Genomic DNA, 19425 nt, shown 5'->3' on the forward strand with positions numbered 1-19425 from the left:
GAGCGTGGCGGAGGCAAAACGGCTGCCGTTCCCGCGCTAGATGGGGATGGCAGAGGCGCAAATTCCTCCCTGTGCCACGGGAGCGTGCTAAAAACGACCTGCTGCTGCTCCCCGACGGTCCTTCCCCTCCCAGGAGGCACCGTATACAAAGGCCATCGCGGGAGAACCGTGCCACCGGCTCCCCACATGCTGAACCCCGCAGTATACCAGCAGAGAAGGAGCGAGCACAAGGCTGAAAAAAATTGGCGAAAATCGCCCCTCCGGAGCCCCGGGAAACCTGTGCGCACGGTAGAAAAATAACTTTTTTTTTTTTTTTTTTTTAAACACTGACACGCAGCCACCTAGGGGAAAAAACGCCCCTGGGACCTCAATCGCGGCACAGGCGTGCCCCCCCTCCCCTCCCCCCCGGAGGAATTATGCTGGGCAGACTGGATGGGCCGTTTGGTCTTCTTCTGCCGTCATTTCTATGTTTCTATGCCATCTCAGGGTGCAAGGGGGAGGGACCGGCCCACCGGTAAATTCCCCTATTCACTTGTAGAAGAAGCGGCTCTGGGAAAACGGCTAACGGGGTATCTAACCCCAGCCGTGCCTCAACCAAGGCCGCAGCCTCGGGAGGACTGAGTCTGCTCCACCTCCAGAAGAAAACTAATTACTTTTTTTTTTTTTTTTTTTAAACAGCTTGATTTAGCCACTTGTAGAAACAAATACCCTTAGGTCTTATAATTTCTACTTTGCTTTGTTTTCTTTTTAAAAGATCAGGACCACAGGTTCTGTCACCCTCATTTGCTGGAGTTAGAGAAATACTGAAGGATGGCAGGAGGCACACCAGTGTAAGAGGGGGTGCCTTTCAGCTTTTTTCTCTGACTCCATCTGCTGGAAGGGAGACACAACCCAGCGGTCTGGACTGATCCTGGTACGTACAGGGAATGGCATTTGAATGCAGAACACATCTGGAAACTAAGCACCTTCTCAGGCCACTCACCTGCAGCTGTGTTGCCTCCCATTCCAGCCACTGGTTGGTGGAATCGCTAGATTCTTCCCCATGGGACAAGAAAAAGAACCTAAGCCAGGAAGAAAGAGAGGAAGCTTGTGATAAATGACACGGACATCTCTCTCCCCCACCCCCGTACAACATCCCAGAGTGAGCAGATAAGGAGATCATTATCCTCTCAATGTTCAAATCTGACATTGCCTTTCTGCAGCATTTATACAGCACACAGGTCACTTTAAGCAGGGGTAGAAAATGCACAGATGCCTAAAAATTGGTGCTGGCTCAGGACAAGCAGCTGCTGCAGACCCCAGGTAGAGCTACTGTAAATGTGGGCTTCTCCCTGACAGCATTGAAAAGAGGAGGAGGTTGGGAGAGAGGAATAGAGGAGAGAGAAAGCAGAGTTGATTACCTGTAACAGGTGTTCTCCAAGGACAGCGGGATGTTAGTCCTCACACATGGGTGACAACATCCGATGGAGCCCAGCCTGCCACTAACCACGCATCCACAAGGGGTTCCTCTTCAGTCTTATAACAGAGTTCCCGAAAAAATAAAATAACAAACAGAGAGAAACCCAAATCTGCGGGGTGGTAGGCAGGTTTCGTGAGGATTAACATCCTGCTGTCCTTGAGAACACCTGTTACAGGTAAGCAACTCGGGTTTCTACAAGGACAAGCAGGATGGTAGTCCTCACACATGGGTGATTGAATAGCTCCAGGCCACTCCTAACATGTGCAGCAGAGAACCAGTGCCAACGCGCACCACAACCAGAGCTGCAGCAACCACGGGAGCAGACCTGCACCCAAGGACAGGGCCCATGGAGGGAGAGTTGGGCTTCCAGGCGAAGGTGTGGAGGGAATGCCAGGTCACCGCTCTGCAAATCTCATGAATGAGGACTGCATGCAAACGAGCCACCGATACTGACATGGCTCGTACCGAGAGAGGCTTGACGTGACTGTCAAGCTGTAGGCCCTCCTGTGCGTAGCAGAAGGTAATGCAGTCCACAAGCCAATGGGATAAAGTCTACTTGGAGACAGCAACTCCTAGCCTGTTCTTGTCGAAGGAGACAAAGAATTGAATGGAGAAACAGTGAGGCGCCGACCGCTCTAAGTAAAAATCCAGCGCTCTCTTGCAATCCACTTCCACTTCATATTGAACGATCTCCTGGTAGAAGACTTCCTAGACTCCAGAATAACTCACAATACCCCTTCCGAAAGGCCAAGGGCCTGCATAGTCCCCGGTCAACATCCAAGCCATGAGGGCCAGTGTTTATAGGTTGAGGTGACAGAGCCTGCCCCGGTCTTGGGTGATGAGTCTGGGCCCGTCCCAACCAGATCAGGGGGCGTGAGGCCAGATCCTGTAGAGTCGGAAACCAGATCTGACGGGGACAAAAGGGGGCAATCAGGATCATGGAGGCCTGAGCCTGATGAAGCTTCTGGAGTATTTTCGAGATGAGCGGCAGGATAGGGTAAGTGTACAGCAGCCCGGTACCCCAGTGAATCGAGAAGGCATCTGCCAGCTATACGCTGCTCCTCTGGCCTAGGGAGCAGAAGCAGTCCACCTTCCTGTTTTCCAGAGAGGCGAAGAGGTCTATGTCCGGGGTACTCCATAAGCGAAAGATCCTGTTCGCCACCTTTTGACGGAGTGACCACTCCTGAGGTTGAAAGGCACGGCTCAGGGAGTCCGCCGGGGTGTTGTCCACACCTGGTAGATACACTGCCCTGAGGAGCATGCCATTGTCGATGGCCTATGACCATATGTGGACTGCCTCCTGACAGAAGGTGAAGGATCCCGTTTCCCCCTGTTTGTTCAGATACCACATAGCTACCTGATTATCGGTCTGAACAAGAATTACTTTGTTCAGGAGTTGCTCTCGGAATGCCTGGAGTGTGTACCGAATTGCTCACAGCTCCAGGGAGTTGATTTGAGACTGCCATTCTTGCGCAGACCAGAGACCCTGGGTGCGGAGACACACCAGATGTGCTCCCCAACCCCTCCTGAGATGCGTCTGTGGCAAGGGTATCTTGGGGTAGTGGGCTCCTGGAGGGGACTCCCTTTTCCAGATTGGAGGGAGTCACCCACCACCGAAGGGATTGGCATAGCAGTATGGTGATTAGAACATGCAGGTCTTGACCTCGCACCATTGACAGCATAGCGTCCACTGCACCCTGCGCATATGCAGCCGAGTAAAGGGGGTGACATACACTGTTGCTGCCATGTGGCCTAGCAACCGGAGAAGCTGATGCGCAGAGACCTGAGAGGAAGCAGAGACCGCTCGAGCGAGAGCTGCGAGGGTCTCCATCCTGTCTCGAGGCAGGAAGGCCTTCACCTGGGCAGCGTCCAGTCGAGCTCCAATGAAGTCCAGTTGCAAGGACGGTTGAAGACGGTATTTTGGATAGTTGATCAGAAATCCCAGGTTTTCCAAAATTTGGATTGAGATGCGCAGGGCACTCTGAGTCCCCTGCCCTGAAGTGCTCTTGATAAGCCAGTCATTGAGGTACGGGAAGACATGAATTCTCTGTTTCCGAAGATAGGCACCGACCACCACTAGACACTTGGTAAAGACACAGGGCATGGATGCCAGGGCAAAGGGCAGAACGCGATACTGGTAGTGATTCCCGTCGACCAGGAATCAAAGGTATTGTGAAAAGATGGTGATATGAGTGCATGCGTCTTTTAGATCTAGGGAGCAGAGCTAGTCTCCCACTTTGAGAAGGGGGGGGGGGAATCACGGTGCCCAGCAAGACCATTTTGAACTTCTCCTTCACCAAGAAACGGTTTAAGGCCCTCAGGTCCAAGATGGGCTGGAGTCCTTCTGTCTTCTAAGGCAGTGGTCCCCAACCTTTTTTGCACCAGGGACCGGCTTCAAGCAAGACCATTTTTCCATGGCCCGGCAGGGCGGGGTGGGGGTGGGGTAGGGGCGGGGCTTTGGTCATATGGGGCGGGGTTATGGAGGGGGTTGGATTTTAGTGCACACTTATTTAATTATGACATTTATAATGTGAATGTGACTCAACTCACCATAGGTTCTCACATGCATGGCACACTGACCCATGATTGTCACGGGACTAGATGTAAAAGTACAGTTTGTATCCATGGGAACCCCCCTGACCCACAATAATGGATGTAAAGCAGAATTATGACATTCCCCATACAACTCACCCTACAAAAAAGATATTCTGGTTCTGGTGACATCTCAGTAACAGCAACTCAAACTCCTTCTACTTCCAGGCTCAATAGCCCTACTTATGAAAAGACAGTAGTTTACCACCAATGCATGTCCTCTTGAGAAAACACAACAAATAAGACCGATACAAACGCTTACATGCTAGCAAAATATTTCATCTCGGTAACAGACACAGAACTGACCTAACATACTCCCAGGATCTGTAGTAATGCACATAAACTAATCTGCACTCAGTTACACATGTATTATGCAATACACTCAAACAGGAGCAACCCTATCTATGAAAAGGCAACACTACAAATATTAAATCAGGTCCTAAAAACCAATACACCTCTTATTAGGAAAACAGAACTAGCAAGCACCTATAGATCCCCACACAGAAATAATTGTAAAACTATACTAATAAGCAGAATAAATGTTTCAAAACAGCTATGAACAGAATAACATCCAACAATTAAAAACTCATAAAAACTATTAAACATTCTCCAAACACCAATAAAATATTTCAAGAAAGCAGACATCACACAATTAAAATGGCAGTCAAGAAAAATAAACTTAAAAAGCCACCTTTACTTACCCCCTCCAGCAGCTTTCCTACTCCCCGTCCCTGCAGGCCGTGGCACACACCAGAAGCAGCAGTAGAAGCTAAGCTCTATACTTATGGTCCTCTTCCTTAGTGCCCATGTCTCTCACACACACACACCCATACCAGTCATGCCCCCATGACCAGTTTCTGTCTCTCACACACCAATCATCTCCCAGTCTTTGGCACACACACACCAGTCACCTTCCTGAACAGTTTCTCTCATGCCATACACACACAGGCTTCCCACTCCCGTGTTCTACTTACATATATGGGCTTCTCACTCTCATAATCACTTTCTCTGTCTCTCTCTCTCTCACACACACACAAACACCCCCACACACTCACTCACTCGTCTCTCATTCCCATGCTTGTTCTCTCCACATGCACAGGCTTCTCATTCCCATAATCACTTTCTTTCTCTCTCTCACACACACACACACACACACACACACACACTCACCAGTCTCTCACTCCCATGTTCTCTTTCAGATATACAGGCTTCTCCCTCCCATGATGTGTCTCACACACACCCAGGTTTCTCACTCCCATGCTCACTCTCTTCACATGCACAGGCTTCTCATTCCCATAATCACTTTATTTCTCTCTCTCACACACACACACACCAGTCACCTGATCTCACTCATGCATACACACACACACACACACACACAGGCTTCCCACTCCCATGTTCTCTTTCAGATATACAGGCTTCTCCCTCCCATGCTGTGTCTCACACACACCCAGGTTTCTCACTCTCATGCTCACTCTCTTCACATGCACAGGCTTCTCATTCCCATAATCACTTTCTCTCTGTTACACACACGCCAGTCTCTCTCATTTCCATGCTCACTCTCCACGTGCACAGGCTTCTCATTCCCTGAATCACATTCTCTCACATTCACACACACCAGTCTTTTTCTCTCACACACACCGTCACCTTACCAAGCAGTCTCTCTCTCTCATGCATGCACACTCACCCAGGTTTCTCACTCCCATGCTTTCTTTCACCCCCACAACACCAGGCTTCTTACGCCCATGCTTTCCCACATACCCAGACTTCTCACTTCCATGCTTTTTCTCTCTCTCACATACACACACATCAGTCACCTCCCTGACTAATGTCTCACGCTCTCACATACACATCAGTCATCTCCTTGAGTAGTCACTTTCATTGTCTCTCACATACACATCAGCTCTCTGACCAGTCAATCACACAAAGGCTGGCTGGCTGCTTCTCTCTCTTTCTTTCTCTCACTCACTTCCTCTTCTCCCCCCCCCGAGCACAAATGGGAGCTGCAGCAGCTCCCGCAGGCCAAGAAAGAAGAATCCCATCGGCCGTGGGAGGCTCATGCTGCTGTCTCCTTTCTCGATTACCGGCTGCTTCTATTGCTCGAGGACTGACGCTGCAGCTGCCGCTGCTACTTTATCACGTGGCACGGCTCTTTCTCCTTCCCGCGCACCGCTCCGTGTATCACTTCCTGTTCCGGGTCACGGGAGGGGGGCAGGCGCGGGAAGAAGAAAAGGCCAGCCGCGGGTGCCACAGCTTCTTCTAGCACCGCTGCTGTTCCCACTGGGCTTGAACGTGCTGACAGCCCGACGGCAACGGCAGCGGGAGAGACCGGGAGCGCGCGACACACCTGCCGGTGCTTGGCGGCGCCGCGGACTGGCAAAAAACTCCCACGGCCTGGTCCACGGACTGGTGGTTGGGGACCCCTGTTCTAAGGGATTAGAAAATAACTGGAGTAGAACCCTTTGCTGTGCTGACTGGGCAAAACGGGATCAAGCACCCGAGCCAGTACAAGGGCGGAGAGCTCTATCCGAAGCATTTGTAAGTCCCCTGTTGGTCCCCACCAGGGACATGGAGGTGAACAGGATGGAACATCAGTCTGCAAACAGCTGGAGCCGACCCCGAGCCTTCAGTGAGGGCTTGCTCATGCTCCCTGGCCACTAGTCAAAAACACATGGAGGAATTCTGTGGTGGAACTGTGGCTGCTCAGGGTGCCTGAGGCTGCCTGGGCCTAGCTCTGGGTGGAGGTCATTGAGATCTGGCCCTCGAAGCTGGCGGATAGTATTTGCAGGGCTGTCAGAAGGGCCTCTTCTGATATTGCTGAGGGGGCTTCTTGGGTGGCTGGGTGTCAGAGGTACTAGCTGACAACAGCTGAAGGGTTTCCTGATAGTCCTTCAGTTGCGCTACCGCCTCCTTGATTCTGTCTTCAAATAGATTTTCCCCCATTCATGGCAAGTCAGCCAGGCAGTCCTGATGCCCATTGTGGTGGTTCTCATGGTTGTCTTGAAAATATTACAAGCAGAGTGAACTTCGTGCTTATCACACTCCAAGCGCTGCTGGACAATATTTTGGAAATCCTCCTGGAATTGCTGTGGTTGGCATTCACTAAACTCAAGAGCCTGTTTCCACAGGTTCCTGGAGTACTGCCCCATGTACAATTGGTAGCAAGCAATGTGAGCAGTTAACATTGAGCCCTGAAACACCCGGCACCCAAGGGCATTGAGAGCCCTATTCTCCCTCCCTGGGGGAGCAGAGGCATGGGTGCGGATCCTCCTAACACCACCGATTGGTGACGGCACTCGAATCTGGTGGTAGGCTGGACTAGGTAAACTGCGTCCATCTTCCGGTTCACTGGTGGCCCCTAAATGGGGTGTTCCCAAAGGCAGGCCACCAGCTCCTTGAAGATGTCATGACTGGAACCGCCACCACCTCTTTCGGGACATCCATGAATGGCAGAATCTCAAGCATCCTGTGCACGGTGTCCTGCTCTTTAAAAGCTGGCAAGGCACCAATTCTGCCATGGCTTTTACGAATCCCGCGAAGGAGAGATCCTCCTGGGGAGATTTTTGCCATTCCTCCGGTGGAGAAGGTTCTGAAGGCAGATCCTCCGACTTCTCAGTGGAGGACGTGGATGCCTCCCCTTCCCAGGAGTCATTAGGAGCCTCCCCCTCCCTGAGTCCTTCCAGGGATGCTGGGGAGTGGGGGGGGTGTCGAAGACCCAATGGCGGTCGAGGTGGCGGCCTCAAAGAAGGAGCTGGAGGCATCTATGGACTGCGAGGCTATAGGAGCGCCGATGGGATCAGTAGCACCAAAGGCTCCGATGGAACTGATCCAGATGGCGCTGGGGCAGCTAGGAAGTGGCGAAGCATCATGCATCCCCGAGAAACTATCGAACCTGATGGCCCTTCCTCCCCTGAGTCGTCTCTCACTGGTATGGGGGCCGGTGGTGGCAGCGTTGCTCCCTTCGACCGTGAAGGGGCTTGGGGCACCGGTGCCGGGTGTGTCGGTACAACACAGAGCAGCATATCGAGTAAAGGTGCAAGCACCAGTGGAGTCAGCTCCTGCAGCAGTAGCAGCCCCGGTGGAACCAGAGGCTCGAAGTCCTGCAGGGCCCGGCCGACCACCAACTGCACATGCCTCTCCAACTCCTCCTCAAAGGCAGCCGAAGACAAAGCGGCTTGGGGAGGAGGTGGAATCGGGACTGCGGGGCATTGATCTCTCCACCGATGTCGGTGGAGGCCATCTGGAGGCTTCAAAGGGGCTGGAGAGAATCGCTTCCTCCGCGGTTTGGCATAGAGGATGATGATTGATGTCTATGTTTCTTCAACTGCTCTCGAAAATCGCCTTGATCTTTTCCTGGGACCAAGGGAGACGGAGAGGAACCGGACTGGGAACGGGACAACAAAGACCGCATGTGGTCCCAGGCTCCAGTCTTGGGCCCGGGGAACAGTTGTGGGGGCAACTCCAATGGGATCAAAATTGGAATCTCCTTCCCGAACGGGGTGGAGGTCCCCGAAGCTGACCACGGATCCAGTCTTTTGGAGCCGAATAATTTTTCCATCTTGTCGAGACATGCCCGACAGCCCTTCGGGGTCATCTGGGCACAGAGCAACGGCGGACATCATGGGATGCCCCCAGGCAGAGGATGCAGATCTCATCGGGGTCTGTGATGGACATAGTCCGGGAACACTGGCGAAAACCAGTCGATGCCATCAGAAAAAATATGCAGTCGATGGGCAGCGGACACTGGGAGATGAAACCACGACCACAAAAGACCGAAGGACTTACCAAGTCGCAGAGAACAGAACCGAGAAAAAAATACAAGGGACCCTACCCGATGCGGGGAAAAAAGGCAAATTTCAGAAAAACTGCTTAAAAGAAGCACGAGCTCACAACCATGAGGCAGCAACTTCGCGGAAAGGAAGAGACTGAAGAGGGACCCCGCGTGGACAGCGGCATGCAGGGCACGCTCAGTGTGCCAGTCAAAGTTTTCCATGCTGGTCTCCAATGGATAATATGTCATCCATGTGTGAAAACTACCATCCTGCTTGTCCTCTGAGAAAACCAAAAACTATACAAATGTATAAAACAATTAAAAAAAAAAAAGAAGCAAGAAAAAACATCTCTTGAGAACACAAAATGTGAAAAAGAAAGTTCAAGAAAAATAATTTTTACACCCTAGTTTAAATATTTCCTAAATATTTTTCTACCTCTGATTTTAAGGCCTCCCACTGCGCAGTAGTTTGGGTATTTTCAGTCTTTACTTTGAGCTTAATCTGACCCACTGAGGATTTGGTGGATTTTTTTTTCACCATTGGCAGGGTTCTTGCCTGCTTAGGCATGGCTAATCAAGCTTGGAGTAAAAGCAGAAATGGGAGTCCGCAAACACCCCAGAAGAAAGCTCACACGGGCAGATTCCGTAAAAAGTGCGGGAGAGCCGGTGCTCCGTGTTGAGCGCCCGCTCTCCCGATGCGTGCCCAGGCACCTCTCCTGGGCCCGTGATTCTCCTTTTAAATGGGGCAGTGCGCTAATAAGGAGGCGCTAGGGACAGCCAAGGGATAGGAAAAACGCATGCCGGTAAGATTGAGAGTCCGTTTTTCTAGCCCGCTCACTGGCGGGTTAGATTTTTTTTTTTTTTTTTTTATTTTAAACTGTAGGTTCCTCAGACTTAATATCGCTAGGATATTAAGTTGGAGGAACCAGAAAAGGGTGTACAGAAAAGCAGGTTTTTTCTGCTTTTCTGTACACTTTTCCCAGTTGTTTCAAACTTAACGCCTGCCCTTGGCTTGGCCGCTCATTTTACTTTCAGTATCCTGGGTGACTAATAGGCTCATCAACATGCATTTGCATGTGATGAATGCTATTTGTTTTCGGGGGGGGGGGGTTGGCCACGCGTTTTCAACACACTATTACCCCTTACAGTATAAGGGGTAATAAGAGCGCATCTAAAACGAACGTCCAAATGGGTGCTAAACGGTGCACTCAGCAAAGCACACTGTACTGTATCGGCCTGACAGTTAGCTGGGGACTAAGGGTCCTGCCCCCTTCTTCATCTCTTGGTGCACAATAAAACAGAAGGAAACGTGAACTTACTGACAAATGGCATTTGCAGAGAAAAGGTAATTTCCACTGTCCAGCTGCAGGGCAGGGAGCCTTGGATGTGTGAGGAAAGGAACAACAAGATCTAAATTCAAAATAAAAGGACCAGATTATATTTAGCAGACAAGACAATCCCTCCTGTCATTCAAGCCAACAGCTACACAAGCAGAGGGAAGCTATCCCCCTATCCCAAAGGACAAGTCACTTGGATTTCGGTTTTTCCAATTTAGATCGTGCCAGTCCTCACAGGCCTTGTGTGAGACAGTGTATTAACTGCTACTGAAAGAGCACACAGTATAAATACAATAATATTTTGGATTTTTAGCCCGCCTTCCCAAATGATCCTCAAGGTGGCTAACAGTATTATTCAGAGCTTTGCCCCAAATAGCTGACCTTCTCCTGCACTTGTATATAGAGGGAGTTGGTCCACTGTGATTAGCTCATGTGTTTCTCTGCCCTCTCCCTCTCTTTGTTTTAATATTTGGAAGCGAGACTGATGGGAATTTCAGTGCTTTACAAGCTTTTCTAATTGGCCAAACGAGTCCTTTCCATGTCCGTGCTGCCTGCTCCATGGAGGCTGGCGTGCCACACAACCTCTGTGTTAATGCAGGTGTGCCTTGGGCTTGAAAAGGTTGGGAAACACTGATTTACTTCCCCCTCTTTCAAGTCTTCCATCTCATGTTTAAAAACCTGTATAAAACTTGCTGGGATACAAACAGAAATCATCCATTTTCTCATTTCCCTCCTTTCGAAAATGCCATTATTCCTGGGTGTTTCCATGTTAAAGATTTCTCCCTCTGCTGACCTCCCAGAAGGCTGGCCATTGGGGTTTTTGTTTTTTTTTAATGTCGATTGGCTATCCCCATTTTGCCTTTTTACACTGACTTATAAACAAATCCCTTCAAAAATGCTGTCCCGTTCCCATTCTCTTTCCAGCGCCCCTTCCTTCTCCCCCATCCCACACTGGTGTCTAAGGGCCCACAGAGAGAAGAAACAACTCCTTCCAAATGGGGTCCTCGTGAGGCAACGGCTGGAGGGACCGCCCTGATGCTCTCTCTGCGATTTTAGGTGTAGGGTGGGGGCATCACCAGTTGATTTGTTTACACGGAGCTTGCTTACAGCGGCAAAACCATTGTTTGCGTTTAGTTTCTGTGGGCTATGGGAGACCACCAGGCTCAGGTCTCACCTTGCCCCAACATGAAGCTCTAAAGGGCTCACATTCTCAGGCCGAAATCAGCGCAGGGTGGAGGGGAGCAAGCAGATGTGGCAAGAGCATGTAGAGACAGAAGAAACTAAAGTGCAGCAAGCAATGAAATCCCACCCCAAAGATGGCTCAGGAGAAAACGGAGCAGAACCTGGAGAATCCCATGTCAGGAGGAAATCCAGTCCCACCCCTCTGATAAAAGGACTGAGGGGAGGGGAGGGGGGGGGGGGATGTTTGTCTCTTTGCTCACAGGTCTTGGTGGTTTCTTGAAGGGATACCCCCAGCAGCACAAGCCCCCAGTTCTCTCTCAGGAAAGGGATAGCATTCCCTAAGGATAGCCCTGAATACCTGCTGCCAGAAAGCTGAGAGGAGCCGGTGCCCTGCTGGTCCACCTCCCCCACAAAGGAGAGAGGAACCAAAGGAAGAGTAGGACCATCTTCCTCCACAACCTCTTCCCCCCCCCCCCCCCCCTCCCATAGAGGAAGGAAGCCACATATCCCATACATTTAAAAAAACCCAAAAAAACTGAAAATTTGGGTTTTCAAGCAGGCCTTCGCATAACCCCATCCACACATTTACTCCTCTTCCACATTATATTAAATAATGCTACTTCTGCAACCTTTCTACACAATTGTTGCATCCAAATTTCATATGTTGTGTTAAAATTATTCCATGTAAACCGATGTGATATGCAAATGAATGTCGGTATTAAAAAAAAAAAACAACTTTAAAATAAATAAATAACTATCCCACAGCCACCAGAGGAGTCAAAAAAGATGCCACCTACTCCACCACTACTCTGTCTACATCCCTTTTTGAGCTGAACACAATACTCCAGATGAGGTCTTACTGGTGACCTAGGCAGAGACACCACCACCTCCTTAAGTTTGCAGGTCATTTCTCTTCCTAGGCATCCTAGCCCCCCTCTCACTATTGCCTTGTCTCACTGTTTTGCAATCTTGAGATCAGATAGGATCACTCTAGTTTGGTGCACATTACCAGCTAACTCATCAGATACCACTCCGCTTCATTTCTGCACCTTAAGAGAATGACTGCACTTTTTTTTTGCATGAAATCTAAGTTTCTAATCACCAGCCCACGCCTTTCTTAGATTACTCATTTTGTCTTCCCCCATCAGAAGTGACTACTGTTGACGATTTTAGTATGTCCAAAAACACAAACCTCTCCTAACAACCTCTTGTGCATCACTCATGAAAGTATTCAAGAGAAGCAGCCCCAGGACTGATCTGAGGTAATTCACTTATAATTCTTCTTTCCTTGGAGAAAAGGTACCAGCTCTAGGGGTGCAGTGGGTGCTTGAGCTCCCCCAAATAGGGGGCAAAATCCTTCACTGTGTCCAGGGAGCAATAACATTTGTTGAGTTTAGTTCCTCCAATCATTTTGAAAAGTTGGCTCCTGTGCCTTGGACTGAACCATTTACCACTACCCTCTGTTCTCTACCACCCCCAGTCTGCTCAGTTTATTTATTAACCTCCTTATATGGGACATGCCACAGAGGGGTTGCAACTATCCGCGATGCGTATCTATGTGAGAATGGCTTCCATGCACTCACTGCTATAAAAGTACAGAAGCTGCCTGAACACTGAAAACAACCTCCAAATGGCCAGTGACACAATAAAGCCATAGTTTAGCAAGCTGCGTGCCTCCCCGCGGGTCCAAACTGCGTATTAAATCTCTCCATTTTGAAATTCTCACAGAAACAGAGCAGGTCGGCAAATAAAGTCCCTCAACTCTGCATCTCCCTTCCTACTTACTGCAGACCTTAATCCTTGGCATTTCAATTCTTGTGCTCTCCCCAAGAGACCTACCATACTCGTTTCATTATTTTTTTGTTTGTCTCCACCACCTCCGATGGGAGACTTCTCTACAGATGCACCACCCTTTCTGTGAAAAAAATACGTCTTCAGACTGCTCCAGAGTCTTCCCCCTCATCCTCAAGCTTCCCTTCCTCTGTAAAGGACCCGCCCTTCTGTATAGAAAAGCTGAAAGTTTCTATCCTACCCCCGCTCTCCCTCCAGGCTATATGGTGCCTAGGACCTCGTGTCTCTCCCCGGATCTTTTACAGTGAAGACCGCTGATCATTTCAGTAGCTTCTCTCTGGACCCACTCCATCCTGTCCTTATCCTTTTGCAGGAGTGATCTCCAGAACTGGATGCAATACTCGAAACAAGCTCTCACCAGAATATTATAGAGTGGCTTCTTGGTCCTTTCAGCATGCACTCTAGCTTCCTTCTGGCTTCTGCTGCCACTCCGTCCCACTGTGCGACCTCCTTCAGGTTTCGGTTTCCACCCACCTTCCTCTTGCTCCTTTGGGCTCCCAGCTCAATTAGAACCAATTTCTGTTGGGCCACAGCATCACAGGCCCTTATGCACAACTCCTCCGGGGTTTTATATGCCCTTTCAACTCAACCCAGCCATCGGTCAGAATCTGAGGGGCCCGATGCAATAAAGCGCACAGGTTTACCTTCGGTTGGATGCGCTAGAGAAATACCCGATGCAATAAGGGGATTAAGTGCGTCCAATACGCATACCCAAACAAACACGTAGCTAATAGCGCTCATCACATGTAAATTCCACGTAGATGAGGCCATTAGATATTACCTCCTGATGAGGTAAATCCCTGGGCACCCAGCACACACTTTTTAACCCAGCAAATTTAAACAACAGCCCCAGAGTTGGCATTAAGTCCATGACCTACGAATGGCTTATGAAAAAAAATAAAAAAAAAATAAAAAATACTGTTCCACAGAGAACAGTAGATCTACTAAAGAATTAATGAAATGGATCGATTATAAAAAAACAAAAAAATTTCTGGAAGCACAATATACATGCTCCAGGCTGATTTTGCCCCTTGCTATTATGCGTCCAGAAATTATTATTTTTTTTTTTTAAATGGATACATTTCATTCATTTTTTAGTTGATAGTGTTCTCTATGGTTTGTTTTGAGCACCCCTAGCAATAAGCGCACAATTTCTCCTGAGTGCATGCCTTTTAAAGCACCAGCTCATTTACATATAGCATCGGACACCTAAGAGAGGTGCCTGTGCGCGTGTTAAAAAGACGGGCACCCAGTTTGGACACACATTTTTTACGCTCATCTTATTGCATTGGCCCGTGAGTCTGGCCATTAGGCGTCATCACCCACCCCCAACCCAGGGGCTGTGAACTCTGCTTCGGCAGCATTCACAAGCCAGTCCAGCAGAAGCAAGGCCCAAGAATCAAACCTGGCTCTTCTCAATGGCAGCACTTACTACCGGGCCGGCCCATTATGTAGGAATGGGGAGAAAAAGAAAGAGGAGGTGTTTTTCAGCTCCCCAGGTGACTCCACCCATAACTGGGCCCTTGAATCACCACTTCATGGGAACAACTATGGTACTTCCAGGGAGGAAGGTGAAGTAACTGGAACTTCAGGTGGGCTTACATTAAGTATGGGCAGTAGGACTCCTCCCCTTGCACCTCATTTGGAATCATCTGTGGGTTTAATAGCATCTGGGACTCTATCTAATGTAGATTTATTGAATTTGGAGCCTCAACAACGATACCAAGCTGATTATTTGACATCAACTTCTACTAGTACTCCAATCCCTCAGAGTCAGGATTTAGTCATCCAGACCAGTGCTCATCAGCAATTGGAAAACGAAGATCTTGAATTACTGGTTTTGATTCCTAAACCAGTTATTCAGCCTCCAGAGAATAAATGACATCTACCAGGTGACCCGGAAGAACCATAGAATGTAACTATAAGAGACGTTTGGAGAGCAGTCTCACGAATGGAGACTGCTTTTTTTCAACCTGTCGCCCAATTATATGATTATACTGTAAAAGCCTCTAAAACGTTTCTGGATTTGGAACACAGAACTGCTGCAATAGAGGGACAACTGGTAACCTTTAACAAACCACTAATAATTTACACTTTGCTATGGTATCGAGTATTAAAGATAGCTCATGTGTACAGAACAGAAGTGAACAACTGGATAATGCTATGAGAAATAAAAACTTAATGTTTGTGAACTTTCCTAAAACTAGATTGTCACCAATAGAACTGTTTAGGAAATGTTATCAGTGAAGTTTTACAAATAGTCCAGGATAAAGAAATCAAGTTATCTAAATGCTATTATCTTCTGGAATATAAGCGTGAGCAGGGTCCTGAGGGGCGCTCCGATAATTTAGTATTAGACAATAGTCTGGATGGGTCAGAGTTTCTCCAGGACTCTCAGGATATTATAACCAAAAGAGCCACCTTATTGGTTACCTTCATAGTGGTTATGGATAAAGTTTTAATTTTTAAACAATACTTTAAATTTAAATCCGTAGAATTTTGTGGTCAAAAGGTCCTTGTGTTTCCCAAATCTGTCCCGCGAAACACAGCTTCGTAGGAAGTTATTTCTTTCATTTTTATTTTTGATTTTCACAATACAAATAAAGTATTTATTCAAAAGAAAACCTTAAGTATTAATGTAATAATATACATATGTAGCATACTTAAATATGAATTCTCCTTAATATCTTAATCATTAATCTCAAAAATCTCTATCCAATTGGGGGGATAAGACAGTTATTGCTTTCATATAAGCAGCGTACAATTTCACTTGGTGCTACTTTTTCCTCATGTTTCCCGCTAAGTGTTTGGTAACTTACCAAGGGAAATCGTATATGTTCCTAGATCCAGCTCATTTGGAGACCTTTTTGAATGATAAATCCTCAGTGGTTTTTACAGATAGAGTAGTCATTTATATGTATTTATAGCTGCAATATTGTATTTTACTTTAGGTAATTATATTTTTTCCCCCTAGATGTGGGCTTGAATTCGGTTACATTAATGTAAATTCTTATTATGATTTATGCTTATTATTGTATTTTCCTTTGATGTCCAGAATATACCTTTTGGTATTTATCTACGCAAATGATAAATAATCAATAAAGATATAATTATATATATATAAAAAAAAAAAAAAAAAGAAGAATTAGGGCATACCAACATTGAGGCTCCAATAATAAAAGAAGTCCAATTGCCTGTAATTAAAAACTCACCTGAGCTAAAAGATTTCAATTTATCCCTATCAATTAAAAAGCAGAATGAAAATACAAACAAAAACCACTTTGAAATGTTTGTATGCTAATGCCAGAAATCTAAGAAGTAAGATGGGAGAATTAGAATGTATAGCAGTGAATGATGATAGACTTAATTGGCATCTCAGAGACATGGTGGAAAGAGGATAACCAATGGGACAGTGCTATACCGGGGTACAAATTATATCGCAACAATGAGAGAGGAGCATCTGGGAGGCAGGGTGGCACGTTATGTCCGAGATGGCATAGAGTCCACAGAATAAAGATCCTGCATGAGTCTAAATGCACAATCAAATCTTTATGGGTGAAATCCCTTGTGTGTTGGGGAAGAGAATAGTGATAAAAGTATAGTACTGTCCACCTGGCCAAGATGGTGAGACAGACAGTGAAATGCTAAGAGAACTAAGGGAAGCTAATTAAACTAGTAGTGTAGTAATAATGGGAGATTTCAATTACCACAGTATTGACTGGGTAAGTGAAACATCAGGGCATGCTAGAGAGAGAAAGTTCCTGGATGGAATAAAAGACAGTTTTATGGAGCAATTGGTTCAGGAATCGTCAAGAGAGGGAGCAATTTTAGGTCTACCATAATTCTCAGCAGAGCACAGGATTTGGTGAGAGAGGTAATGGTGGTGGGGCCGCTTGGCAATAGTGATCATAATATGATCAAATTTGAATTAATGGCTGGAAAGGGGACAGTAAGCAAATCCACGGTTCTTGTGCTAAACTTTCAAAAGGGAAACTTTGATAAAATGAGAAAAATTGTTAGAAAAAAACTGAAAGGAGCAGCTACAAAGGTAAAAAGTGTGCAAGAGACGTGGACATTGTTAAAAAATACCATCCTAGCAGCACAGTCCAGATGTATTCCACACATTAAGGTGGAAGGAAGGCAAAAACTATTAACGGCATGGTTAAAAGGTGAAGTAAAAGAAGCTATTTTAGCCAAAAGATCATCATTCAAAAGGAATACGACGAGTGAAGTAATCAAATTTGCAGATGATACAAAATTATTCAGAGTAGTTAAATCACAAGCAGATTGTGATAAATTGCAGGAAGACCTTGCGAGACTGGAAAATTGGTCATCCAAATGGCAGATGAAATTTAATGTGGATAAGTGCAAGGTGATGCATAAAGGGAAAAATAACCCATGCTATAGTTACACGATGTTAGGTTCCATATTAGGAGCTACCACCCAGGAAAGAGATCTAGGTGTCTTCAGTGTGCTCGGCAGTCAAAAAAGCAAACAATGTTAGGAATTATTAGGAAGGGGAAAACAGAAAATGTCATAATGCCTCCTTCACTCCATTGTGATACCGTACCTTGCATATTGTGTACAATTCTGGTCACCGCATCTCAAAAAAGATATAGTTGCGATGGAGAAGGTATAGAGAAGGGCAATCAAAATGATAAAGGGGATGGAACAGCTCCCCTATGAGGAAAGACTAGGGCTGTTCAGCTTGGAGAAGAGACAGCTGAGGGGGGATATGATAGAGGTGTTTAAAATCATGAGAGGTCTTGAACGAGTAGATGTGAATCGGTTATTTACTCTTTCGGATAGTAGAAAGACTAGGGGGCACTCCATGAATTTAGCATGTGGCACATTTAAAACTAATCGGAGAAAGTTTTTATCACTCAACGCACAATTAACCTATGTAATTTGTTGCCAGAGGATGTGGTTAGTGCAGTTAGTGTAGCTGGGTTTAAAAAATGTTTGGATAAGTTCTTGGAGAAGTCTATTACCTGCTATTAGTCAAGTTAACTTAGAAAATAGCCACTGCTATTACTAGCATCAGTAGCATGGGATATACTTAGTTTTTGGGTACTTGCTAGGTACTTGTAGCTTGGATTGGCCACTGTTGGAAACAGGATGCTGGACTTGATGGACCCTTGGTCTGACCCAGCATGGCATGTTCTTAAGCAATCTTGGTAGTCTGTGTGTGCTATTGCTCACTGTTTCGTTTATTTTTTGGCATACTCAGATACCGCATAGAGAGAAGAGGATACAAAGCTCGTCGTGCCCTTTCTACAGCTAATGTTATATTTAACGACACTAAGAACGATAGTTATGACCATTCATCCAATCCATTCCCCCATTCAGATAACTTTACTGCCATGCTAATTTTACATATGTTGCCAAAGCAATTCATAAAACAAAGTAATATGAAAAGGACGAAACTACAAATTAAATGTAAGAAATTACATGATGCAAAAAGAGTAAAAACAAGAACGATTCTGAGGTTCCGGTGCTGATCCGTACAGCCTCTGACAAATTACCTTTGTGGCCTGGCGGTAGGTTACAACACACTTTCCATTCCCCGCCTCCGTCCCCACGCGTTACCCCCATTCATTCTCTCACCATCTGGCCCGGTTTCCTGCAGTTGCTCCCGCCGCAGTTCGGCCCATTCCGCCGCTGCCACTGCCTTCAGGCACTGCGGACTTCCGCAGCTTACGAACAGCCTCATGTCGTCCAAGCCGGCACCGGCACTACTACTACTACTACTATTACTACTACCGCCGCCGCTCAGACAGCTCACAGCTGATGCAACCGATCGGCAAGGCCGCGGCCGCCGGGTCGCAAAGCAAGCTGGGACCTGTAGTTCTCTCTCTCCTGCCTCTGCGCTGCAACCGGCGGGCAGTCAATCCAGGACTACAGTTCCCGCAAGCCACCCTTCGGGCATGCGCAGCCCCTTCTTTTGAGACTTTTTTTTTTATCAGGCATTGCATTTGACATTTTATTCGTTTGAAAGCTGGTCTGCAGAACCCTCAAATGACCTGGTTACTGCAGAGTCACTGTAAATCCTTCCTTGGCTTTTTCACAACCTCTTTTTGGTGCAATTTATTTCATGCAGAACAGAATTCTAATGAAAGAAGCAAGGACTACACATACCGTAATGCATTGCAATGCAAGATGAAACGTCAGGGCTGGTACAGAAGTAGGGTCGGATTAAAAATTATGGGATCCATTAGCAGAGGCACAGTGAT

At 47.1% G+C, this 19425-nt stretch overlaps 1 protein-coding gene across 1 annotated transcript in view; it reads right to left on the reverse strand.

Moving 5' to 3' along the window:
* MARS (methionyl-tRNA synthetase) overlaps positions 1–19038 on the reverse strand; it is a 143033-nt gene extending 123995 nt beyond the window's left edge. Inside the window, exons 1-3 of the mRNA XM_029594591.1 lie at positions 18800–19038; positions 10142–10232; positions 983–1061 (exon numbers count right to left, since the gene is read on the reverse strand). Of these exons, the coding sequence (XP_029450451.1) occupies positions 983–1061; positions 10142–10232; positions 18800–18905 (276 nt within the window). The 5' untranslated portion in view covers positions 18906–19038. The remainder of the gene's footprint in view (positions 1–982; positions 1062–10141; positions 10233–18799) is intronic.
* Positions 19039–19425: the final 387 nt, after the last annotated feature.

The sequence above is a fragment of the Rhinatrema bivittatum genome, chromosome 3 (genome assembly GCF_901001135.1).
Source record: "Rhinatrema bivittatum chromosome 3, aRhiBiv1.1, whole genome shotgun sequence".
In the NCBI taxonomy this organism is placed as follows: Eukaryota; Metazoa; Chordata; class Amphibia; order Gymnophiona; family Rhinatrematidae; genus Rhinatrema; species Rhinatrema bivittatum.